Source organism: Littorina saxatilis, linkage group LG12 (genome assembly GCF_037325665.1).
Source record: "Littorina saxatilis isolate snail1 linkage group LG12, US_GU_Lsax_2.0, whole genome shotgun sequence".
Taxonomy (NCBI): domain Eukaryota; kingdom Metazoa; phylum Mollusca; class Gastropoda; order Littorinimorpha; family Littorinidae; genus Littorina; species Littorina saxatilis.
In genome coordinates, this window is record NC_090256.1 from 52,763,667 (window position 1) to 52,791,216 (window position 27,550).

A 27,550-nucleotide genomic window follows, 5' to 3' on the forward strand; every position below is an offset into this window, starting at 1 on the left:
GCTTTCGCTTTCACAGTGACACAATGACTGGGAACAAAGCAACGATCGGCAGTCTGACAAGCGCGCGCTAAACACACTGCAAACTACACACCCAAGCCAGACAGACAGCGATCGTCACAAAAAGCTACGAGCAGGTGGGACATTTCTCTATTGCTGTGTAGTCCGATCCTGAAGTAAAAAAGATAATCTGTTCAAAGCGTGTGGTGATCTAGTTTTAGGCGGCGTGCACATCACAGTTTGAACACAGCAGCAACACGAATGTAACATGTGCAGAAGTTGAGCACCTTTGCTTATCAGCAGCCCGTGTAGGTTTCGGAAGTCAGAGCGGAGAGAAAAACATTGACCCAAGCAAGCCTGGCGGGCGGGCCGGACAGACACACACAGACACACGTGTTTTGATTGAACACCACCGTCAGAGTCTGTTGGAGCTTGGAAAGAGATCAGCCACGTACGTCGGCCATGACGGACCAGAAAGCAAGTCTTCCCAGAGTTTCCTCAGGTAAGGCCGTTAAACCTGACCACTTTGTATCGTCTGTTTGTGTTCCATGTAGGAAGAGAGATATATATGCGATTCAGGTTCTGCGCGACGATCGTTTTACTACTTTTCTTCGTGTGAGTGAGGTAGTGTGATTTTGCCAGCAGTGGGTGAATGTTGGCCTCAGGGTTATGAAAGTACACACTAGCTGTCTGCTCGATACCTCTCATGTTCATCCTCGTCCTACTAGGATTGATACCGGCCTTGCTTTTGTATAGAAGTGTGACATGTACAAATGATCAAGTCATATTTGTTAAAGTTGTTAGGTCCAGTGTTAGTGTTTTGTGTGACAAACCATGCCCCAAACTACCAGCAGTATTTAATGATTCATTTTTAAATTTGAATAATTATGATAAAGCCGGATCATAGATGTTGATTCGGTGGATATGTGCGACAATATATATGTGATCATTCACTGGACTAAATAATCGTAAACTCACTGAATAATTTTTGATTACGGCCGGGTGACCTAAGAAATATGTTAGCTATTTGACCTTCGTCTATGATCATGAATGTTGTATATATATATTTGATATTACTTTGATTCATTTTTAAATTTGAATAATTATGATAAAGCCGGATCATAGATGTTGATTCGGTGGATATGTGCGACAATATATATATATATGTGATCATTCACTGGACTAAATAATCGTAAACTCACTGAATAATTTTTGATTACGGCCGGGTGACCTAAGAAATATGTTAGCTATTTGACCTTCGTCTATGATCATGAATGTTGTATATATATTTGATATTACTAGTGTGTACACATCATAGCAATACATGATGGCCGCAACAGCCTACGGTGGTCAGGACGCATGTATTCAAGCTTGAAAGTTCTGTGTTCGAATCCCGGCTTGCGCTGGTGGGGTAAGGGTGGAGATTTTTTTCCCGATCTCCCAGGTCAGATATTATGTGCAGACCTGCTAGTTCCTTATCCCTTTTCTTGAGTGCACATGGGAGTTGCAGCACTTGAACGCTGGTCGCAGAAGAAGAATATGCACGTGATGCAATTTACGATCCAAATATCGTGCAGCTTATTCATCAATCACACTATAACTATTTATGACATGTAGGTTGTGCACTTATTCGCTGTTCGTTCAGCCTGCATGTGCAACTGAGTCAAACTTGACTTTTCAGACCTCCAAAACGTCTCAGTAATAAAAGGGAGGGTATCTTGCAATGGAGAAAAGTTTACAGACTTTCCGTACAACAAATCACACAAAAAAGTCTTAAAGGGTGGAAGCCGGGTCATTAATTTTACCAATGTAGCGACGGTGACGGGGACAATCAAAACCTGAGGTCGAAGAGGATGTAAAATATTAAAGAAGGGATGATTTGGGCGGAAAGGGGGGGGGGAGGAGCAGTGGCAGTAAAAACATGTGATTATCAACAACGGCTGCTATGACCTTGGTGCAGTAAATCCCAGGTATGGAGCTGTGGCTTTACTGTACTTGCTTTTCAGGTGGGCCGAGTGCTTATTGATTCCATACATTTCTCTTCATAGTGGTTTGTATCCTTCCTTAATCCTCTTCTTGGTGTTTGCTATGTAACGGATTTTTGAGTGATGGTGGGGGACACTGTTAGAGAGAGAGGGGGGGGGGGGGGGGTAGGGGTAACGGTTGTCCTTTTTTAGGCTTTTTCTAATTATCCTTGCGAATGTTCTCTCTCTCTCTCTCTCTCTCTCTCTCTCTGTATGTGCATGTTTGTCTCTGTGTGTGTTCTAACATTTGAGTGTTTTCTCTGTGTATGTGTGTGTGTTTACCTGTTCGTTCCAGCGGTGTGTGTGTGTGTATCTGTTTGTGTCCGTTAACCGGGGAGTGGTGAAGGGATGGGACGTTGGTGTTCTTGGTCATAAATGAGAAGTTGTCACTCCAGTTGTATGCATGTAACCTTCCTGATAGCGCCTTGGTGTGCTTTATATATGATGACTTGGCCTGTTTCACAACAAGTGTCATTGTATGCATATTTTATGAATGTCAACTTTTGAATGCAGGCAATGTACTGTACACGCAAGCTATGTTGCTGAAGTTGTTTTCACTGCTGCCAATTTGCTGATTAATTACGATTGTTATTTTGTTTGTCGAATGTAGCATTGCAGCTACTTTAGAATATTGCGTACATACACACGCCGCGCGCGCGCGCAAACACATGCACGCACACACCGAACGTATTCACACACACACACACAAACTCGCTCACGTGCACGCACTTATGCACGCACACTACTGTCAGACGCGCAGAACAGCATCACGTGCGAGACGGAGAGCGACACTGAGAAGCATAATATATACTGTATTATAGAAGTAAGAGAGAGAGACTATGAGTGAGTGAGAGAGAGAGATGGGGGGGGGGGGGGGGTTAGGGAGGGGGAGTCCGAAAGGGAACGAGTGCATGTATGGAAAGTGAAAGTAAGATTTAGAGGGAGAGAGAGAGAAGGAACTTGTCCACCCCTGGTTTATGGCAGTTTGATCCAGCAACTTTTTAGGGCCGACTGTCTGTGCATTTTTAAATAACCACGGGATGCAAATGCAGACGGAAAAAACAATAACACAAATGATTTTGATGGGTCTGGGGTTAAGTGTCTGCATTTGAAATGTGTAGAGAACAAGAGAGAATTTCTCGGTATCTGTATGCCTCTGTGTTTGTGTGTTGTAAGAAAGAGAGGGAGAAGAGAGTGTTTGCGTTTTTGTTGTTGTTGGTTTGCTTTTGCTCTTGATACATGTATTTGGTTGTCTGTTCAGCGACTGGGAATACTTTTGATACATGTATTTGGTTGTCTGTTCAGCGACTGGGAATACTTTTGATACATGTATTTGGTTGTCTGTTCAGCGACTGGGAATACTTTTGATACTACGGTGGAACCTGCGATGTGTGGCCCCTCCTATGAGAGGACACCTCCCTTTAAAGGTTACCAAGATATACCTGTCATGACAGGCCACCTGCAATGTAGGGACACTTCTGGCTGGCCCCAAGAGTGGTCTTTTTTTATCGCAGGTACCGCTGTATCATATATATGACAAACCGACGACCCAGTTTTTATTTATTATCGTTATTATAAAAAAAAATCTCAGTTCTTAGTCATCATCATCGTGCAGCAACAGCTTGGGCTTCAGGCATGAAGGAAGCATGAGGACGCCAGGCTCATATATGTTCATAAGAGTATTCTGCTGCTAGCACGTTTTAATCTTGCTTTCTCGGTTTTCTTTCGTTCTATATTCCTGTCAGTGGAACAGAAGCAATTATTTTGTCATATCATCGGCTGCTAAATACGTTGACCTCAATCGCGATTGCTAGGCAACACATACGAACATGAAGCCAAATGTAGAGACGACTGGTTGAACAGCTGCTTAGTGTGATTTGTTATTGTACTAGGAGGCCTAATTTAGATCAAATGTAACATCAAATTTGAGAATGATGGCCCACGCCGACTTGCTGACATGTCATGTAATTAGCACTGACAGGAGGTAAAATCAGCACAAAATGACAAATGAGCACTATACTAGCTAGTAGCTAGCAGTCAGCACAGAACGACAACAGGTCAAATGCGCAATAGAATAGACGTAAAACTGTGAAATGGCTGCACGTCGAATCAACACAAAAAGACAGAACGTCAAAGCAGCACAAAATAACTAATTAGCTCTATGCTAACATGGTATGAATTCAGCACTTACACACAGGACATGAAATTAGCAGGCCAGCTGTTATTAACTTAATTGTTATTCGGATCGAGACTATTGTTTAATGCTCGTTTTAGTGCACAATCGGAGGAAGGACCACTTAAAACTTCATTGCACGCCTGTCTCTGCATTTGTCGGCTTCTGTTGTGTTAAGCCCGAGTTCTTCTTCTTCTTCTTCTTCTTCTTCGTTCATGGGCTGAAACTCCCACGTTCACTCATGTTTTTGCACGAGTGGGTTTTTACGTGTTTGACCGTTTTTACCCCGCCATTCAGGCAGCCACACGCCGCTTTCGGGGGAAGCCCGAGTAAAAGAAAAAAAGGTTTACTTGCTGCCTTCATGTCTTGTTTCACGGGAATTTGCCCTTTTAAGCGTGATAATTAATTTAATCAATGTCAGCAGTTAGAGGACTGACAGTCGATTGTTCAGTTAAATATACGTTTTTCTTATTATCACAGGTGCAAAGATGCTGGTTTCACATAGATCTTACACATTGTTGTATATTTGATTTAGATTGCTTATACTTCCCTTTGTTGCGTAATGATATGCTTTACCGCAGAGAGTATCTTCTGAACGTTTCAAGCTATATTGTTGTTGCGTGATTCCAATTCATAGGCCGAATATTGATATAACGAACAGAGCGATTTGAGACAGTTTCTTGGCGGAGCAAGTCCATCAAAGCTTATTTAATAGGCTCGGTATCATTCTTCCCCCCTTTTAGGGGCGCCTCTAATGTTGCGACGGAGACAGTTATGATGGTTATCGGGCAGGCGATGGTCTTGTTGCGTCCCCGCATTGTACTTGTGGACCGTCACTGACCATAGTCCAGACGCCCATTCCGACTCCAGATTGGCCATATAATGTTAATGGTTGCCCAAGTCAAGTCAAGTCATGGTATTGCCGGACGCTTCCTCACGGGTCAGCAGGTTTGAAGAGGACTAGAATTTCACAGATCTGCTAAACACAGGGAAGTACGCGCTCTAAATGCATACGACATGTGTAATAGAGTAAGTGAGAGTTATTCGGAATCATTCTCCTGGCACCTGAGAGAATAATAAGCATTGAAATGAACAAGCGACTTTCATCCTCCTTTGTTTAAGATTGTCTAGAATTTGAAAGATACTGGCCTTCCTCCCACTGCAAACCATTCCCTTCCACTGTCTGGTGTAGGGCGGGGATGTAGCTCAGTCGGTAGCGCGCTGGATTTGTATCCAGTTGGCCGCTGTCAGCGTGAGTTCGTCCCCACGTTCGGCGAGAGATTTATTTCTGAGTCAACTTTGTGTGCAGACTCTCCTCGGTGTCCGAACACCCCCGTGTGTACACGCAAGCACAAGACCAAGTGCGCACGAAAAAGATCCTGTAATCCATGTCAGAGTTCGGTGGGTTATAGAAACACGAAAATACCCAGCATGCTTCCCCCGAAAACGGCGTATGGCTGCCTAAATGGCGGGGTAAAAAACGGTCATACACGTAAAATTCCACTCGTGCCAAAAACACGAGTGTACGTGGGAGTTTCAGCCCACGAACGAAGAAGAAGAAGACTGTCTGGTGTAGGCTAAACCTTCGTGTAAACCAGTGGAAATCCATCTACGCTTTTGCGTTTGCTGAGAGGACCTTCTCACTTGGAACATTGAGCACTAGGCAGTAGCTTGTGTGGGGAAAATCGATTTTTTGATGGGACTTACTTAATATTTTTACATATTTGTCCGATTATAGCTAACCCCAAAATTCTGTTGTTTGTTGTGATACAGCATAAGTCACAGCAACTTTTCATTGATATTTTCAAAGTAAAAGCTTGGTTTACAAACCGTGAAACGCGCGCGAGCGCGCGCACACACACAAGCTTACTTTGCAACATTTATTTTTAATGGTAGTTTCGGATAATTATGTTGACCCTTGACCTTCTTTTTTTTCTTCTTGTTTGTTTTTGTTTTTGAGGGGGGGCTTTTTCAAATTCAACTTTTGACCTTCATAATATCTCCCACACTGTCTATTCTCTGTGTGTGCGTGTGAATCTGCTTGCGTGTGTCTACATGTGTGGGTGTGTGTGTGTATCTGTACTGAAAAGCGTGTGTCGGGGGTGTGTGCTTCAGACATAACACATAACAATTTAGGAAGGTCGCCACGGATGTTATGATCCCATGTTCATGTTGTGATTGCCGTTGTTGCATCTGTTCCCTGGAAATTGGATCCCACTGTTTTGCGGTCTACTTCGTTCAAGTGAATCAAATGTGTATTCCCTGTTGTGACAGTGCCCGAGGCCCAGGGAGATGGAGAGGACATAGATATCTCTAAACTTGCAGCGGAGAGGAGTTCATTGAGCGAACCCATGATTGCAAGTCAATGAGGACTTTATGTCTTCCTGACATAGGCCTACATGTACAGTGGAACCCCCCTTTTAAGACCTCCACAAATCTGAGAAAATCAGGTCTTAAAAAAGGAGAGAGTCTTAAAATGGGGTTAAATTACTGAGGTTGTGAACTAAAAGTCTGAGAAACCAGGGTCTTAAAGGTGGTCGTCTACATTTTTTGCTTTTTTTCAATAATATTATGGTTAGATTTCGATACTAATGATGAATGAACCATGGGGAAAAAAGTGATAGAAAACAAATATATGTAAAAAAAAATTTTATTTTTGGGTAGCGTGACTCACGCTTCCAATATTTTGTTTTCTGTTTGCTGAGAACATGTGCTTTGCCTAAAAATACTGACCAATCAAATTCATGTGACTATGCTTATAGCCACGCCCAAACAAGTGCAGCAACAGTTTGACCCTGGAGCGCTGTCCAAGCTGTTTTTTAAACGCACGAAATGCACGGGATTTGAGAGGAGTTTTGCGCTTGGCATTTTCCAAATAAGGATATCCTACTATGAGTACTACGCTGGAATACTACAATGAATTTTCAAACGGCTACACTGGCTTCGTCTTTTCTGATCGAAAGGGGGTGTATTGTTGATATTTGTAGATAATAGACTCTGCATTTTAATGGTCAAATGGCGATTTTGGTATACAAATGTAGACAAGGACCTTTAAAAGGGAGGGACTCTTAAATTGGGGGGTCCTAAAATGGGGGTTCCACTGTAAACATGAATACACGCATGCAAGAAAAAAAAAATATATGGGTAGCGCCGTATGTATGGCAGCTCGCTTTCCCCGGGGAGAAAGCAGCCCGAATTTCCATGAGGGTAACCTCACTGGACTGTAAATCTTATCCAATCCAATCCAATATCCAATCCAATAAAACAAATGTGCAGGTAGCTCTACGTTCAAAACTAAAAAGGCTGTTTCGTGTGATTAGAACGAACTGGGTTCTGTAGCCTGAGAAAAAGCACTAAGGAACACATCGTCCTTGTCCGATTAAAACCTCGTAACTCGATTTTTTGCGAAATCTACTTTTTTACATCAATATAATCTACGATTTTTTCTCTATTTTTTGGTTATTGTGGTGAAAGCCTAAGATCGCTGGAAGTCAGTTAAAAATGGGTATAAAAATACCTCGTATATCATTTTGGCAAAACCGCGAACCAAAATTACACGTAACTTGAGTTACGAGCTTTTTTTTTGTTCGTGTGTTTTTCAGTTTTGGCCGATGCAAACCTCGTATGTCGACTTACAGGTTTTCTAATATCTAAACACGGCGGTAAATAAACTGTTTCCGTTAGATACGAGGTGACGGTAACATGTCCGTACGTTCAGAGTTTAGGTAAAATTAAATATTAGAGTCATTAATGAAGCTAGAAGTGCCCACATTACGTATTGTGTAGTAAAATGACACTCTACGACATCAGTTATTGTTCAAATGATTTTTTTGTTAGTATTTTCCTTTGCTAAGTACAAAAGCATAACTACAAAGAGAGATTAAGCAGTTAAAGTATTCTGAAATATCTCTTAACTATGTAACAGTTCAGTCCTGAACTTCTGATCTTATTTGTTAGCTGAAGATGTACAGGTATGCATATGTCACGTACTGAAGTTGTGTTATAGTGTCTGAATGCAGTCCGTCATGTCTGGCAGTGGGTCCTTCACACATGAAAGCCAATTCTCTTCGCTTGAAGATCTTAGGTTGATGTGCTGTGTGTGCCTGAATAAAAGTTCTATACCATGGAATTTCGAAACGGAACTTATCATAGATGACATCACTGTTCGTATGGACTCTGATTGTGTTTCGTGGGTGTACTGTGTCCATTATCATGGTCAGTTTCATGTGGACTGCATTGACCCAACAACTGTAAAGCATGACAAAAACTGTATCTGCTCGACTTGTTTGCATTAGGAGTCATGTTTGCTCTGTCTGGTGCAAGCTCCGCATGAGCGAGCAGGAGTCAATTGATGGTGCAGATTTCGCTTGGAAACAAAATCACTATCTTCCAGGAGTAATGGAAGTAGTGAAGCAAACCAAACATTGTGATTCACCAACCCCAAAAACTATGAATGCAACGTTTGCTGTGAATCCAAGTACGGAAACATCCCATAGCATGTGTACCAGATGCACTTTCAACGCAAAGACGAAGCTTGCAAATAACAGAACATTGACAAGAGGGTTGCTAAAGAGAATGGTGTTGTCCAAGTTTTCACCATGTATCTGCAGGTTGACTTGTTGGCCCTATGTATATAAGCAAATGACAAATACTTCAAGGCCAAGCTGTGCTGCCACTACTGTCTTCACATTGAGTGACACAGAGGTTACTTGCTACTTTTAGGATGAGTCAAAAAAGATAAGTCAAAAGCAACAGTTGGCGAAACAACCAAGGCAATCATTATCTACAATGACGGCTGTGGGTACCAGAACCGCAGTTTAATAGTCTTGGGAAACGCCCATCTTTACTTTGCAGTCAGTCAAGGAAAAGTCGTTTTCCAAAAGTTTCCTGAGAAAGGTCATACCTGGATGAAAGTAGACTCTGTACACCCAGCTATCAAAAACAAACTAAGGAGAAGGCAGATAGTCTGGCCTGCCGAATACGTGGAAGTCATCACCTCTGCAAGAAAAAGGCAACCTTACAAAGTTGTCCAGGTAGCCCACACATTCTTCAAGGACTTTCTTGATCTCAGACACTTCTTGGGATCCATAATTGGTGGATATTCGCAGTCCGAAGTACCTGCCTGACGGTACTTGTCGCTACAAGCTCATCTATTCTGAGGAGTGGTGGCCTTTTTCACAAAGAAGAAGAAGAGCACATGGTGAGCCCAATATCATCCCCCAGCTCTACTGAGTACGGCTGACCATCAAAGACATAAAGTGGCAGCATCTTCAGCATGTCAAGGAGGTTTTTCCAGTAGATTCATACCAATACACATGGTCTACCCCATGGTCGTTAAGCTCTGCATTCTCATGAGTGGTCATCCTGCATAACTACTAGCTGTTCAAGGACATTTAGATGACAATTGCACTCAAACTAAGCTATCTCATTGTTTTCAATGAATACTCTGTTTTCTGTGCATACACAAAGGCTCCTGTATGGATGTTTACGCTTTCCTGCAAGCAAAGAATGTTATGTACTGATAAGCTTCAGTTTACACTTGGTTTTGTTTGTGTGTTAATTGACAAGGTTGCAAGGAGACTGCAAGGACATTTTACACAAGAATGATTATACATCGGTTTGTACAATCAAAAAACAAATGAACATTGTGACAAATGAACGATTGTGTGTTTACTGCGTATAAAACATTGTTTTTTTCTTTTTTGCTCTTTGGCTATGTTATAAAACCTTGTAAGTCTTCAAGTTTGGTCGGGTTTTAAAAAAGAAAAACTCGTATCTTGCAATTTTGTTGAATATCGTGCGTTTTAATTGTGACCAACACTATTTAATTACACACAGTAATTTGTTTGTGTTCGTAGATCATGTGCAGAAAAAATTGGCTTATTTTGATGACAAGTTATTTTTTAAAGACGTTTTTTGTGTTTTTCTCGAAACGCTCAAAATCGATTTACGAGGTTTCAATCGGACAAGGACGACATACAGGTCGTGATCTTCGATAAATCCAGTTCGCGAGAAAACAGACTACAATGAGAGCATGATTCTTGAAAGAGCTTTCTTACTGTCATTGTAAAACCGGTGCCTTTCATTCATGCAGGCAGGTCGACGTATACTCGAATACGTGCTCACGACATGGTTGGGTTTTTGTGTCGTACCTATACTTCTGACGTGTAAGCAAAACACGCAGGGTTTTGAACATAAACAGGAAGGGAAACGTGTACGCTGAAAAATGTAAAGTAGCAAAGAAAAAAATGTTTTTGCTTGTCTTTGCGTTTGTTTGTATAACTGAAGTTTTCTTGAAAGACGAGCATTAGCGAATATAATGAACAATGGATGATAACCTCACAAAAAGTTAGACACAAAAATATGTATATATATATATATATGTATATTATTATATATATATATATTCTTGTACGTTGCAAATGGAGATGCAATCCTTTTTTGGACTAAGTTTCGTCTCTTCTTCTTCTTCTGCGTTCGTGGGCTGAAACTCCCACGTACACTCGTGTTTTTTGCACGAGTGGAATTTTACGTGTATGACCGTTTTTTTACCCCGCCATTTAGGCAGCCATACGCCGTTTTCGGAGGAAGCATGCTGGGTATTTTCGTGTTTCTATAACCCACCGAACTCTGACATGGATTACAGGATCTTTTTCGTGCGCACTTGGTCTTGTGCTTGCGTGTACACACGGGGGTGTTCGGACACCGAGGAGAGTCTGCACACAAAGTTGACTCTGAGAAATAAATCTCTCGCCGAACGTGGGGACGAACTTACGCTGACAGCGGCCAACTGGATACAAATCCAGCGCGCTACCGACTGAGCTACATCCCCGCCCCAGTTTCGTCTCTCATTGAGTACAATGTTCTATAGTTGTAACAAGCCGCCCAATGTCATCTAGAAATCATGTGAAGAATGTCAAAGACATCGCGGTCAGTCGTTTAGAAAAAGCTGTCCAAGTTACTATTCTGAAAGTCTTCCTCGCTCAATACCCTGAACGCTTATTTCAAATGCTGCAAACATGTGTCAATGTTAAAATATCACAATTGTGTGTGGATATCTACGCTAATGACGTAAGGTTTACTTGTAATATAACGATGTTTGGCTTTACCGCGTACGCTAAAGAGACGTAATATTCGGACGTTGAAAACGGAAGTCTGGACTGCGATTTAACATTGACTGTGGGTTCTAATCATGGATGCCTGGGTGCTACACGCATAGACTTTGCTCAGTTACACCTTTCGTTTTGTGTTAGATGTATGCTTTTTGCGTGTTATTGTACATCCGGTTTTCAAGGTCGAGCAAGGTGACAATATCAATCGTGAACATGATCGAACACACATACCAGAATTTCTGTTTCTTTCAAGCTAACGCATTCTTTTCCAAAAGGGCGGACCTATACATGTGTCTTTTTATTTGTTTGTTCTTTAATTTTGTTACTTGTGTATTTGTTGTTTTGTTTACTTTTTGTCGTACATTTCAACCTCCCCGTTGAGTCATCGTCGCAGCTCAGTTTGACAGCTAGTGATTACCTAGTGAGTTTTACCAAGTGATTCACTCGTCTCAGCGTTCTGCTGGGTTAACAGAAAAGCCCGGGGCATGTAGCAAGCTGTTCATGTTCGATGCATGCGTACTGCATGCCACCCGCAAGCTAACATATACTTAAAAGCTTGTTATTTGTGCGAGCGATATTATACATTGACTGCTTATTTTCTTGGTTTATGCTGTGCATATGACTTTTAGTCTTGGCCATTTTCGACGGCGAAAGACGAACAACAATTAACCGTATGCCATCCAATAGCTTACGCACAATTAAAAGCTCGTTATCTATGCACTGCGCGAGCGATATTTACATTAACTGCTTATCTCTTAAACCTATGCTGTGCATTTTTTCCCTTTCTACATATTGGGATTCGACCTTCGTTTATTTGCTCGACTGTACAACTGTCAACTGTTATACACGAACTTGACATTCATTGAGAGCTATTGTAAGCTGTTGTGTAGGGTCATTATTATGAGTTATTTCTAATATGCTGACTGTTAGCAAATGATAACAAGACATGTCGAGAAAAAAGATATCAAGTATGAGCCTTTTAGGCGAATGCTGATATCGTTTGTGAGACATGTCTGTTATCATTTGCTAACAGTCAGCATATTAGAAATAACGGTTTTATTACCGTTTAATTCGACCAAAACAAATTTCGAAGCGACCCCGCGAATTAGACAGAACAGCCGCAATGGGAACTTGAGGGATTCTACCTGATTATGCCTGTCAGTCAAAGAATGCTCGTGACCTGAGTCAGCCAATCAGAGTAACACACATGACGTGATGAATATTCACAGGTCAAATGCCTTTGACACACAACAATCTCACAAGATAAACCATGTTGAACATGCGTTTCGGTTTCTTCGCTTTTTCTCGTTGAACAGAGAGCGACAGATTTAGAACCGACTCCAGACGGATAGGAAATGACGTAAAGATACATTTGATGTAAAGCGAGTGACGCAATTTCACTTGATTTTTGCGAACTTTGATCATTTAGATTTCAAGTGAGCGGTCGGCATTGCACCAGAGACTATAGAGTATAAGTGTCATTCTTTAGAATAAATCACGCTGATATTGTTGAATTACATTTGTACTTTGTCTTGTTAATTTTTAGCGTGATAAACAAAAAGGGTCCCTGCCTGAACGTTATAACATTTAGAGGGTCACCTAGAATCCGTCCTGATTGGTCAAAAAGCCATATGGGGCACTGAATTGGTAATAAAATGTGATAAATCTTGGCTGGTGCCAATATTCCGTATGAATGGAAAGATGGATGAAAATAGTCTAGATCGTATACAGAGCTAAAGCAAGATCATTTCTGTTTGCATTTCCAATAATGTAGGGGAAGAGCTCCTAATATGGACCACTTTTTGTTTCATGCTGATAACTAGCTTGTTTTCTTGCGAAGGCGTTTCATTTTGTGTTTGGTAGTCCTTCTCTCTTAGGTTAACCATTAGGTCTAATTAGAGTGAAATAGCTTTGATAGACATTCAGCAAAAATTAAATACAGAAAAAATCACAAATGGTCCATATTAGGAGCCTGGGCGCCTAATATGGACCAGTGAAGTGGTCTTCACAAATCACTGTAATAAGCCCCCTATACTTCATAATAACATGATACAACTTAGTGTACAAGTCAGACTAATTAAAATATGCTTTTGATTTATCTGTTTTGGGTTGATGAGAGCATTATTTCAAGCACACCAGGAAACTAAAGAAGCTTATCAAAAACAGAGTGAAAATAAATGAAATTATCAACTTCCACGAAAAGAAAACTTTTTGTCATATTTTTTTTAAATCTCGAGGGCTAGTTATAGGTTATTTCCAGCAAGCTTCTAAATAAATTAATGAAAATAGCCTTTAGCTTTTATTTTCTTCGATTTGTTGAAGATGGTCCATATACTTTGAGATTTTGCTATTATTTTTCGTTTGCAGTAGAAAATCGGTGTCCACCCTGCTAAAATGAAACTAGTACCAGGGCCGGACCTGGGGGGGGGGGGGTTCCTGGGGTTCCGGACCCCCCCCCCCCCTCCTGGCCATCCAATGTAGGCCTACCTCTCAGAGAGAAAAAAATGTGGACTTTGGACCCCTGCCTTCAGTTGGAACCCCCCTCAAACGAACTTGGTCCGGCCCTGAGTACGGTCTTAGGAGTGAATGCTGCCAAAAGTGAAAACAAGTCGCGTAAGGCGAAAATACAACATTTAGTCAAGTAGCTGTCGAACTCACAGAATGAAACGGAACGCAATGCAATTTTTCAGCAAGACCGTATACTCGTAGCATCGTCAGTCCACCGCTCATGGCAAAGGCAGTGAAATTGACAAGAAGAGCGGTTTAGTAGTTGCGCTGAGAAGGTTAGCACGCTTTTCTGTACCTCTCTTCGTTTTAACTTCCTGAGCGTGTTTTTAATCCAAACATATCATATCTATATGTTTTTGGAATCAGGAACCGACAAGGAATAAGATGAAAGTGTTTTTAAATTGATTTCGACAATTTAATTTTGATAATAATTTTTGAGTCACTTGAGAAAATGTGACTCTATGTAATCGGTCAGTGTTAGTCTGTCCGGCCGGCCGTCCGGCCGGCCGTCCGTAGACACCACCTTAACGTTGGACTTTTCTCGGAAACTATCAAAGCGATCGGGCTCATATTTTGTTTAGTCGTGACCTCCAATGACCTCTACACTTTAACGATGGTTTCGTTGACCTTTGACCTTTTTCAAGGTCACAGGTCAGCGTCAAAGGAAAAATTAGACATTTTATATCTTTGACAAAGTTCATCGGATGTGATTGAAACTTTGTAGGATTATTCTTTACATCAAAGTATTTACATCTGTAGCCTTTTACGAACGTTATCAGAAAAACAAGGGAGATAACTAGCCTTTTCTGTTCGGCAACACACAACTTAACGTTGGGCTTTTCTCGGAAACTATAAAAGTGACCGGGCTCAAATTTTATGTGAACGTGACTCCCAGTGACCTCTACACTTTGACGTCTGCTTTGGTGACCTTTGACCTTTTTCAAGGTCACAGGTATGTCTTGAAGGAAAAAAATTGAAATATCATATCTCTGAAACTATTCATCGGATTTGATTCAAACTTTATAGGATTATTCTTTACATCAAATTATTTACATCTGTATTGTGTTGTGAATAGCAATTTCTTCCTGTCCATCTGATGCCTCATATAATATTCAGAACTGCGAAAGTGACTCGATCGAGCGTTTGCTCTTCTTGTTATATTTTTATTTTCAGATCTTGTTTTTAATCCGAATATAACATATTTATATGTTTTTGGAATCAGAAAATGATGGAGAATAAGATGATCGTAAATTTGAATCGTTTTATAAAAAAAATATTTTTTTTACAATTTTCCGATTTTTAATGACCAAAGTCATTAATTAATTTTTAAGCCACCAAGCTGAAATGCAATACCGAAGTCCGGGCTTCGTCGAAGACTACTTGACGAAAATTTCAACCAATTTGGTTGAAAAATGAGAGCGTGACAGTGCCGCCTCAACTTTCACGAAAAACCGGATATGACGTCATCAAAGACATTTATCAAAAAAACGAAAAAAACGTTCGGGGATATCAATCCCAGGAACTCTCATGGAAAATTTCATAAAGATCGGTCCAGTAGTTTGGTCTGAATCGCTCTACACACACGCACGCACGCACGCACGCACGCACGCACACACACACATACACCACGACCCTCGTTTCGATTCCCCCTCTATGTTAAAACATTTAGTCAAAACTTGACTAAATGTAAAAAGAGAGAAAGCCTAACGGTTTTGAGATTTGTGTTTCTGCAACTGTTTTGACATGTGCAAGTTATCCAGAGAGGGTGAATACAGCGAATAAAACTTTTTTGAGCGCTCTAGCGCCGTTAGTTTGTCAGAACAGGAGGTGGTCCACATTAGGAGCCCTTCCCCTACATGCGCAAAGAGCCTACTCTAATACTGAAACCGTCTTGCGAGTGTAAACACATTAAATCATGTGCCAGAAAGGACGGGGGCACTGAGTTTTACAGGGAAAGTGGCAAAGACATTGTAGACTTTGGAAATGGTTTTGTTGTGAGGATGTACGAACAACCAGTCCAACAGCAAGACTGATAAAAGACTTTCGGCTGGACGAAATAAATTCTGCCCATTTCCATTGTAGCAGGCATGTGCTGATATGTGCAGAAGATATTGTCATGTATTGACACTATAGTTGCACTTGCAGGCTGGTAATCGTTGATTCAGTTCAAGGTAAAATGACGCTATCCTTTTAGAATGTTTCACCAACGCTGGACCCACAATGCAAGGCTCTTCTTGGCTCGGTTGACTTGTTGTTTGTTTTATCGCCCCCCCCCCCCCCACACACACACACACACACACACACACACTCTACTACTGACTGAGGACAGTGTTGCGAAGGCATACATCTACATGCACAGAGAACGTTATAACGCACAGAGAGAGAGACAGAGAGAGAGAGAGAGAGAGAGAGAGAGAGAGAGAGAGAGAGAGAGAGAGATACTAGAGACAGAGACAGAGACAGAGAGATATCTTTACTTTTTAAAGACATTGACAGAATCAACAAATAATTTTGGTAGTTAATATTAAAAACTTAACTATCATGCACGCACGCACGCACATTCACTCACACCGGCACACACACACACACACACACACACACACACACACACACACACACACACACACACACCACGCACCACGCAACAACATGATTCAGTGACACAGACAAAGGTTGAATAAGTATGTGACAGGTGTGTGCTGGAAATCTAGGGGCTTTGGGCAAAATGTTCACATGCATTCACACCGCAAACGTGTTGAGGTGTTTCACACAAAGACCAGGAGTTGACACCTCAAGAGAACAGCGTGATCTGGGCGACAAACTATTAGCGTTCATTTCAGTGTGATAATGCGCTTTCACTCCTGTGAAAATGCGGTGTCATCTGCATTTGAATTTTAAAGGCCCTGTGCGTTGTCATTGTGTCCGTTCTCTTGATTCTCATCTTGTCGACATCGCGCGCGATCGTTTGTTACTCATTTGAAATGCTATTGATGTTCATGGATGGGGGAAAGTTGAATAGAACGAATATGTTTCTGCTTAGGATGTGTTTACGAACGTAACAAATTGTGATTGGCACAGACAGACAGACAATGAACCCGAGACAGAGAAAAAGAGGTTCTCCCATTGAAGCCTGCACAGATACACTTGTCTGCATATTTCTAGTATCGATTCGTGTAACACATCCTCGTATACTATGCTCCGAACTCATACATTTTAAGCCCCAGCTATAGCATCCAGCTGTCGCACAATGTACGACATAGAGGGCCCCAAAGGGGGGGTATCATCACGATCACGGGAAGGGAAATTTTCGCTTTCACGATCACAGTTACCTTGATTTTTGTTTTCACGATCACGAACACCAGTGGCAAATCACGGTCACGGTAAAAGTTGCATGTACAGAAAGCACGTGTCAAAGTAAACACAACCACACAGTAATTCGCTCCTCTGGATCTATTGTTTATTCAACACAAAGTGACAACTGTTGCACTTTTTTATAATTATTTTTTGAATTCTCTTTCATACACACATAGAAATACATATCATGATTTGTAATCAGTAACAAGAATGTTGTTTTCATTGGGTTTTTTTCTCTCTCTCTCTCTCTCTCTCTCTCTCTCTCTCTCTCTCTCTCTCTCTCTCTCTCTCTCTCTCTCTCTCTCTCTCTCTCTCTCTCTCTCTCTCTCTCTCTCTCTCTCTACACTCATACACATTCAACCCCCACACCCTCACTCACACACATGAATATATACTTGCACAATTTCACATTTCCAGAGCTAAATCTTGTAAACCCATTTTCTCAAAAACTATTGGGTGGATTGAAATTAAAGTACATGTATGTGTGATGGGTTTTTTATTTTCAACTTTGCCGTACAATTTGAGGTACACCATCGCCTGGTTCCATGGCCTTGAATAAAAAACAGGAATGCTACAGGCCAAAAACGGTTTTACCTGAAAGAAGCGCGCAGTACCAGTAGCGAAGCCACAAGCCTGAGCCTGCGAAGCAGGCGAGCCAACTAGGGGGGTCCGGGGGCATACCCCCCCGGAAATTTTTTCAAAAAACGGTTAAAATCTGTGCAATCTGGTGCATTTTGGGCATCATTTTAGGGGTTGTAATAGTGTTGTGATCTTGTTAAAAATCCCATTTTAGCCTCCCCCCACCACCATTCAACACACCTCCAAACTGGTGAAAACAACACTACTGTGCGCTGGCTTCATTGAGACCGGCGCCCGCTCGCGTTGCGCGATATTCACACGGATCGTTTTTTGCGGAAATTTTTCAACTTCACCGGAATAAATTTGACTTTACCAGATTTTGAAAACGGCTTCATCGGATTTCCGGCAATTACCGGAAAAGTAGCATGCCTGACAAAATCCCCAACGAACATGACTTTGATCGTCTTTGACATGAGGATCAAGTGACCCAAACTGGCGCGTCTCCCCGACATTGTTTCTGAATTTAACCCATTGTTGATATTAAAGTTTACAGGCGCTAAAATAAATCCAAGCTTAATCAATGCAAAGAAGCGACAATTAGAATCTATGCCAAGCGTGTCCACGTTGCTGGGATGAAAAACACATTTCTAGTTTCGGGTTTGGCTAAACGCAGACTCGATCTCGAGCCAGTCGAGGTCACACTGAGCGAGTGACAGCCGGACGTGGCAATGTCGACAATGTCAATGATCTCACTCAAACTCAAAGATCTTGAACAAATTTCAAGATCTTTGCCTACATTCAGAACAGTCATAGAGCAACATAGATCAACATACCTTGGTATTTCGTCTTCAGAAAGACCGACCCGTAGCCTGACCTTTCCACCAAGGAAGGCATTCTCGCCGCCTGCTTTGGTCTGGCTTGAATCCACAAAATATAACAGAAGTTCGATGACAGTACCGCTGCACGCCATTTTTGATCTTCGAATTCGAATTTCACTCAAAACTTTTGCACGAAGCCCTTCCATTGGATGAAGTTTGGTAGACTTTTGCAATTTGCCTTCTGATTGGATCTCTTTTTATCAGTGTGTAATTGGTTCTTTTAAAGGGAAGCAATCGCTCTCAAAATCATATTTCTGAATGTGTTGTTGCTTCCCTTTCAATCGGGGTTGGCTCCTTACCGAATAGACTAGAGGATCATAGAGTGTAATACAGCTGTGAAAAAATGTACGTTGAAAATAAAATGCTTTGCAATAATGCCCATCACGATCACGAAAACAAATGACGATCACGATCACGAGACTTGATTTTTTTGTCATCACGGATCACGGGCAAAGTCCCATCACGATCACAGAAATGGAAATTTCGGCAATCACGGTCACAGAAAGGTCAAAAAACGCCAATCACGATCACGGTTTTAAACCCTTTGGGGCCCTCGACATACCTAGGCAACGGAATTATACAGATATTCATACAGGTATGCTGAAAGTCTCCGGCTCTCGCACCCTCCCGAATGTCATTGTTGAAATGGCATGTATGCGTTGGATTGTCTTGTTGATAGGACACATCGGAACATCTAGGTGTCTGGGTCACTGACACACGCACGTACGCAGATAGTTTCACACACACACACGCACACACACGCGCGCGCGCACACACGCACACGCACAGTGAGTGAGGGATATTATGAAAGTTGACGCCATTTCAAAAGGACGCCTCCTCCAGGGGGTAAAAAGAAATGACGCGGAAAGCGGTGTTCATAGCAAGTAATCTTGTGCAACCAAAGGGGAGTTCCAAAGGCTGGGAGAAAGTACGTCTCTTCTTCTCGACATTTGGTTCTGTTGGTGTCATATTCGGGTCATAGTGACATATATATAGATGGGTTGTTCTCTCGAGCTGGGTACCAAACTGTGACATGGGAGTCCAAAACTGAACTAACTTCAAATTCATCAACGATGTGTTCATATGATCTTTAGGACACTGTGAGCATAAAAATGTATAACTAAAGCTATTTCGTGAACTTGGAAAAAAATCTTACAATTAGCGCAGCAACGAATGGTCACAATAACATCGTAACATGAGCGAGCAGATGAGAAACGATACTTCAAACCGTCGCTAGTGGCGACGTTACCACGCAACGCCACGGTACAACGGGTGCATAGACATCCTTCCCCACAAATGCTGTGTAGTTTAGTACAAAAGAAGTTTGCTACAAAATCATTTGGATTTAAATAACAGGACAAACAACGATAACTTCGTAACAGGTAAAAGGGGAAACCAAATGTTGTGAGGTTTTCATGACAGATTACAAAAACTGTGGACGTTATCGGCTTTTTTCTTGCGTTCTACACGCGTGTTACGAAGTGTGCTAAAGAAGTGACAGACAAAAATAGTCGTGCGTTTGTGGTGAGTGGGTCTGTGTTGTGCAAATGAAGTTGGGGCTGCTGTGAAGCGACACGTTACGAAGTTGACCACATACAACTATGGTTAATATTTAGAGATTGTGTTGATCTTCTTCAAACAGTACTCATTCTACTGAAAATGCATGCGTTTATGATAAGTTATTAACTGTTCAAAGGCGTTTTCGTGTTTCTTTCATGCTGTACGACCTAGTTATTGCTTCATCCAACAGCATGTCACAAATTACTCACCATTTTGGTCTCTCGATTGGACGTTTTTGCCCAAATTACGAATACACAAAACGTTCATATTTTAGTAAAAATATAGTTTAATAGCTTTAGCATCAAGCAACATTCAGACACACATAAAGAAGCATAGTAACGAACACAACTGCCAAACTTAATTATTATTTCAATCCAATGACCCTCTGTGGTACCCAACTCCAGATAACAACCCTTGTCATCATTTTCACGAGTTTTCATTCACAAGCACCTGGGAAATAAATCTCATGTTCCCCATGCAATAAATCCCCGGTTACCATAGTTGCAGGAAGCAGGTTAGACATGGATAATCAAAAGCAAACCCAAAAGAAACGCTCGGGGATTCTTCGGCTCTTTTCATTGGCGTTTCCCCAGACCTAAACAGACGACACGACACTGCTTTGCAAAGTTCCCAAAACGAACTGGCAAACTGTGAAAAGTAAACAAAAAAACAAAACTACTTCATGAAAGGTCATAAATTCACCACAAACAAATGAAACCTACCGATATGTTTTGTCTTCTTACAAAGTCATGGAGTGCGTGTATCTGTGTTTCGATACACAGACGTTCGGAGAAACACGAACGTCAAGTTCAAGTCAAACCACTTGACCCCTGACACACACATTTTGACCCGTGCACAAGACGTTGTATCGATAAACGAAGCGTAAATAAGAAATAATAAAAGCAAAGAAAATAGCAACAAGATATGCAATCATCTAACAAAGCCGAGCAAGCAGAATGACAGGTCTAATGAAAAACAAAGAGGTACTGAGTCGGAAACAAGATCGCGATTCGTTCCTTCGCTGCACGACGCAAATCTTCTGTGACCTTTGACCCAACGTAGCTTCCACATTCGACCACTAAGCTTAATATTTACAACTGAAAGCCGAGGGGGTGGAATACCGAGATGAACCACAGGCGGAAGGTATCGTCCACTGGACTACTACTATCACCTACAGAACTGTGCATCCTCAAACCTGACATATTCATCCCAACATTTAATGAACTCAAAAACACAGAAAGTTGCTTTCACACGCCAGCTTTGATTACCAGTGGTTATCAAAACGGAACTCGTGTTTCAAAGCATGGCTCCCTGTGTTGATTGTGCACTTATTTTCTCACTACCAAAATGATGACAAAAACGATGTTTGGTGGTTTGTTGTCAGACCAGCTTTTTTGTCGGTCCTCGGGAGGCATATCGACTTCGGCCTTGGTCAATAAATATGAAACAAAAGACGATATCGTCACTGGCCTTCGAAGACCTCGTAACTTACATTTTCCTGATTTTCGGATTTTTGCATGGTTCCGTCCCTTGATTTTTTTTTCTATCATCTGTGGAAAGCTTGTAACTCTATCTATTTTGCAAAGGTCTTTTTCCCCTGATTTTAAAAACCTCGTATTGCCGTTGGGTGTTGAGACATTAGCGACATTAGCGGGAAAACCTCGTATTGTCTGTTTGAATCCCTGCGAGTCTGTTGAAAATCCTCGTAATTGTTCCTTAAATTCAAAACAAAAAAGTTCAAAACAAAAAAGTGAAAACCTCGTATCAACACGTTTTGATCTGGTGAAGAGGAATTTGATTTTTAAAACACTCATTATCTCAGAACTATGATTTTGAAGATACGAGGTCTTCGAAGGGCACTGACGATATGCTCCCCCTCGGACCGACAAAAAAGATGGTCTGTCAACAACCCAACAAACATCTTTTCATATGTTTACACACCATTCTACGTAGACAGGTTACGAAAACATGTAATCGTGCACATCAGAGGAGAAACAAAATAGACCCTGCATGAACTATCTGTGTTTGGGAGGAAAGTTGCAAGCAACGGAAGAATGTGTTCAAGTTTTTTCTTTTGTGTGTGTGTGGGGGGGGGGGGAGAGGGGGGGGAGGGGGGGGCTGACCTTGCATAAGGATTGCTAGTTTCACACGGCCTTAGTGTACTGAGAAAATCTCGAACAAGAACATGGATGGTCCTGAGTCAAGACAAAAACAGAACAACAAAGCCAGTTTGGGCCGCGGTATGTTGAAGGGGTATACATGTTGAAGGTGACAATTAAGATAAATCGCTATACAGTCGTAATTCGCCAATGATGGTATTGCTATAGTGATTATCCCAGAGAACCTGCTGTGAAACATGGCTTTACCCCACGTACGATGACTTTGAGAAAATTCATATTCTTGCAGGATACACTGTAAGGAAGCTTTTTTTTTTATTTTTTTTTTTAACTATGGCTACAGTTTGGGATGTAGGTTCTGCGCTGGGGGTATTCATCAGTGCTTGTGCCGGGGGACGACCATGCCAAAGGCATTGCACTTCTACTTTATTCAGAGACTGTACTCCACAGTATCTGAATATTATCTTGCTTCATTATACGTCATCAGCCTTATTGTAAATGAATGGATGTGAAAGGGATGAAGGGGCTGTATATCACACATGTAGGCCCTACCTGGCTTAGTTGCATATCTTAAAAGCCTGTTCGGATCCTGACCACTGCTTTTTACATTTAGTCAAGTTTTGACTAAATGTTTTAACATAGAGGGGGAATCGAGACGAGGGTCGTGGTGTATGTGTGTGTGTGTGTCTGTCTGTCTGTCTGTGCGTGTGTGTGTGTAGAGCGATTCAGACTAAACTACTGGACCGATCTTTATGAAATTTTACATGAGAGTTCCTGGGAATGATATCCCCGGACTTTTTTTTCTTTTTGTCGATAAATGTCTTTGATGACGTCATATCCGGCTTTTTGTAAAAGTTGAGGCGGCACTGTCACACCCTCATTTTTCAATCAAATTGATTGAAATTTTGGCCAAGCAATCTTCGACGAAGGCCGGACTTCGGTATTGCATTTGCATTATAAAACGATCCAAATTTACGTTCATCTTATTCTGCATCATTTCCTGATTCCAAAAACATATAAATATGTTATATTTGGATTAAAAACAAGCTCTGAAAATTAAAAATATAAAAATTATGATCAAAATTAAATTTTCGAAATCAATTTTAAAAACACTTTCATCTTATTCCTTGTCGGTTCCTGATTCCAAAAACATATAGATATGATATGTTTTGATTAAAAACACGCTCAGAAAGTTAAAACGAAGAGAGGTACAGTAAAGCGTGCTATGAAGCACAGCGCAACCGCTACCGCGCCAAACAGGCTCGTCACTTTCACTGCCTTTTGCACTAGCGGCGGACTACGTTCAGTTTCATTCTGTGAGTTCCACAGCTTGACTAAATGTAGTAATTTCGCCTTATGCGACATGTTATGTTTCTTTTTTGTTAGCTTCATCCAACAGAAAAAAGGCTCATAGTCATAGTCAGGGAAAAAAGGATGATGTCTTCTCTGCCTCTTCGTTGGTTCAGGTTGATTGATTGGTCCACAATGCTTCCCAGAAATACCATTTTTATGTTAGCTTCATCCAACAGAAAAAAGGCTCATGGTCAGGGAAAAAAGGATGATGTTTTCTCTGCCTCTTTGTTGGTTCAGGTTGATTGATTGGTCCACATTGCTTCCCAGAATTGCAATTTGCAACGGCAAGGCTAAGCTTCTAGCTTTAAGAAGGAGACAAAAACCATGAAATGTAAACAATATGATCGAATTTGATTTCTTTTGTTCAGCCACACCACATCGCAATGGCAGTGCACAGCGCAACACGGCCAGCAAAACGCCAATGGCTGCGCCGAGAACACAGAGGCCAACCAGCTTCATGCACGCCACACAAAGCTCCGCCCAGGCTGCAACTGCAAGACAGACCAATAGCACGCCTCGGGGTAACCCGCCTCAGGGTAACCCGCCTCGGACTCGCCCCGCCCCCGTGCGCTCGCTCTCTTCGCCATTGGGTAGATCTAATTCAGTGCGTTTGTCCAAGAAAGAAAGGAGGTGGAGTGAAAGGCTAGCTGATCCGAAATCTCCAACGACCTATGCGGTAAGTTTTGTTTATGTTTTGTGTGCTGTAGTTTTAAATTATCTCGCTCTTGCTCTCTCTCTCTCTCTCTCTCTCTCTCTCTCTCTCTCTCTCTCTCTCTCTCTCTCTCTCTCTCTCTCTCTCTCATCCATATCTTTTTCTCTTTTCTGTCTCTGTCTGTTTGTTTTAGTTTGTTTGTCTCTGTCGCTCTCTGTCTCTTTCTCTCCTGTTTGTCGGCTATTCGAATTCTGTTCACTGTCGCCTGCTTTTTGATCAGAGCAACCCCCAAACCGTTGCCCCACACCCAATCCATCCCTTTCCCACACACCCAACCCAATCGAATTTACATCACCACTGTCCTTGTGTCTACATCATTTTAGCTGTGTGTCTACATCATTTTAGCTGTGGTTAGTTTCGCATTCAAGAAGATTTAATGACATCTCTTTAATATGAATGACTCCTGTTTTTGTGTGCCAACAGGACCACTTCAAAGATCCTGTGGATATGTCTGACAAACTTCGCAGTCTCAACCTTGAGAGGCCCCCCTCACGCCCCAGCTCGTCGGGCAGTGGTAACGGAGGGGATACCACCTACGATCAAACATTTCGCTGGCCGAGGGGAAGGGGATCGAGTTCCTTCCGCCTGTTCCATCCAAGTGGCGAAGAGAGTGCCAAGCAGGGAGGTGCCTATTCTAATGCCCAGAGCACAAAATCGTCGTCCACTACTGCTAATGCTGTCCTCAAAGACAAGCCTTCGTCGGGTGATAGGGAAGGGGCGTCTGCTCCAACCGCTAGACCCGCTTCCGGGAGTAATGGTGTTTCAGGATTGAATAGCCGCAGCTCGGCTACAGCGGCAGGAACTTCGCGAAGTGTGTCCGTCTCTAAAAAGAATGACCTTTTGCAAGCAAGAGACAGTGCGCAGAATTCCGTTTCTTCAGGCGACAGAAAATCGTCGGCTTCATCAAGTGAGAGCGTTCCTCCAGCTGTGAAGCAGAGCGGTAGTAAGGACACAACGTATACTTCCCAACCAGCCAATGGAATTGGACCTGTGTCTCAGAGGAACAGCCAGTCTTATAAAACAGCCAACGGGACTGCAGGATCTGACAGCATTACACCTCGAGGTCGAGCTCCCCAGCAGAAGTCTTCGAGTCCATTCGTGTACGGGTCTGACTCTGGATCCTGTATTTGAACAGAAGCTCATGCCAGTACAAGAGAAGGAAACGTTCACATGTTAGTGCCATTTGTGGTTTCAGTTTTGGTTTGTGAAAAATGTGATCTCATCAGGGACAGCTTTGTATAGGCATACATCACTGCTTTTCGAAATTTTCGTTTACAGTGTTGGAAGTGAAGTAAGCTTTCATACATGGATATATATATCTCGGTGAAGCCGGTTCTAGAACTTTTGCTGGATTTCCTTTCTGCATTTTGTTTCTTTCCAAACGTGTCTTATCTTGGTGTTTGATGGCATTGTCGCATGATTGTGGTTAGTCCATCACATTGAAGTGTCTCTGCTCCAGGGTTTGATCTCTCGTCAGGACAGAAGGGAAATGAAACAATTTCTGGGTCAGCTTTACACGTGCAGGCTTGTGAACCTTTCTCATTCACATTCACCAAAAGCGAGTGCTGGTTACATGTATACACAAGAAATACACAGCGTGCACCATCCACCAAGGGTGGCATATGTGACCGACCGTATGGCAGACATTGAAGAAGAAAAAAAGAGAAGCAAAATCGTCACCTGTACATTTGTGCTGAAACGGTGGAGAATGAAGAAGAAAGTCTGCTTTTGTGGAGAAATGGTGGATGCTTTTGTTCATAATCAGGGAGGCTGGCAGAACATTATACAGTGCCTGCAGTGAAACGACACCATTGCGACCAGCCAAAAGTGTTCTTTTATTGTTGATGGCCTTTCATGATGTGTGTTTTCGTCAAAATACTGGGTGACCCAAAAATTGCAACCCACAGAAATGCTGATAACTTCTACATTGGTTAACCGAATGACTTCATATTTGGTGTACATCAACTTCAGCTTATGCATGACCTGTCCACAAAGTGGCAAACAAGTTTCCGAAGTCGGGGATCGACGTGAAAGAACGAGTTTTGACATTTAGCGGTAGCAATACTTACTGGATTTAAACCCTCCCGACTTTTACCTTTTGGATAATCTGAATGTCTGAGTATACCAAAACTTCCCCTTCACACCCCAGATCATCGGTGACCTGAAGAAAGCAGTTAAAGCTAGGTTCAGGACAATCCCATGACAAGGAAAGCGTTCGTGTCATTGACAATTTCGGAGGAGTAATTTGTAACACATTTTGGAGAGAAGGTAAAAGCGGGAATATTTTACCTACAGACTGAGAACTTTGTGGACTGGCCTTTAACAAACTGAAGTTTATGCACAACAACTATGAAGATATTCGGTGAACTCAACTGACTTGAAAAATTACCCACTTCTTTGTAAAGTTACACTAAAGCAAAATTCATCAATGACATGAACGCATTCCTTCATGAAAATGCCCTGATCCTGCCTGTAATTGCTGTATTCAAGTCACTGATTGTCTGATGTTGGTTATGGTATACTAGGTTCTTCAAATCATCCCAAACGTAACAATCTGGATGGCTAAAATCGGGTTAGTTTGGCTACCGCTCAATATAAAACTTTGTACTGTTGAGTCGATTCCTGAATTTAGAAACATGTTTTGAAATGGCACAAAAGTCAGACCTGCAACTTCGTGGATTGGTCATGCATAACCTGAAATTAATGTACGACAAATATGAAGTAATGCAGTCGTCAGATGTAGAATCAAATAGCATTTTTGTGGGTTGCATTTGGGGCGGGAGGGGGGTCACCCTGTGTTGTAATAGACTAAAGGACAGCAGGCGTCCTTTATTTGGACTCTCATTGGTGGGGCCTCACATCACACTGTTTGTGATACAGCAAGTACTGTTTCACAACCTGATTGGAAGATTTTCTTTATCCTTTTTATCTTTTCATTAGTAATTTATAACAGTAGTAGCTATTTCACATTGCATTCATGCGCCATAGTTTTGTACAGAAAGATCTCTTTTTAAGCATAGCTCATTTGGACACCTTTTACATTTTTTCAAACCACATTTTTATTATTCAAATCAGGTTTTAATGCTTACACATTTCTGTCTTTGCCGACGTGATTTTTTCTATTATATAAAGGCTATGAGTAATTTTGAACTGTTTTTTTTTTTTTTTTTTTTTTTGGGGGGG

At 41.8% G+C, this 27,550-nt stretch overlaps 1 protein-coding gene across 1 annotated transcript; it reads left to right on the forward strand.

Annotated features, from left to right (window-relative positions):
* On the forward strand, positions 1–27,550 carry LOC138982236 (sericin-2-like). Its single transcript, XM_070355473.1, has 3 exons — positions 1–499; positions 24,024–24,331; positions 24,791–27,550. The coding sequence occupies exons 1-3, from the start codon at positions 460–462 to the stop codon at positions 25,496–25,498; spliced, it is 1,056 nt and encodes a 351-aa protein (XP_070211574.1). The 5' UTR covers positions 1–459; the 3' UTR covers positions 25,499–27,550.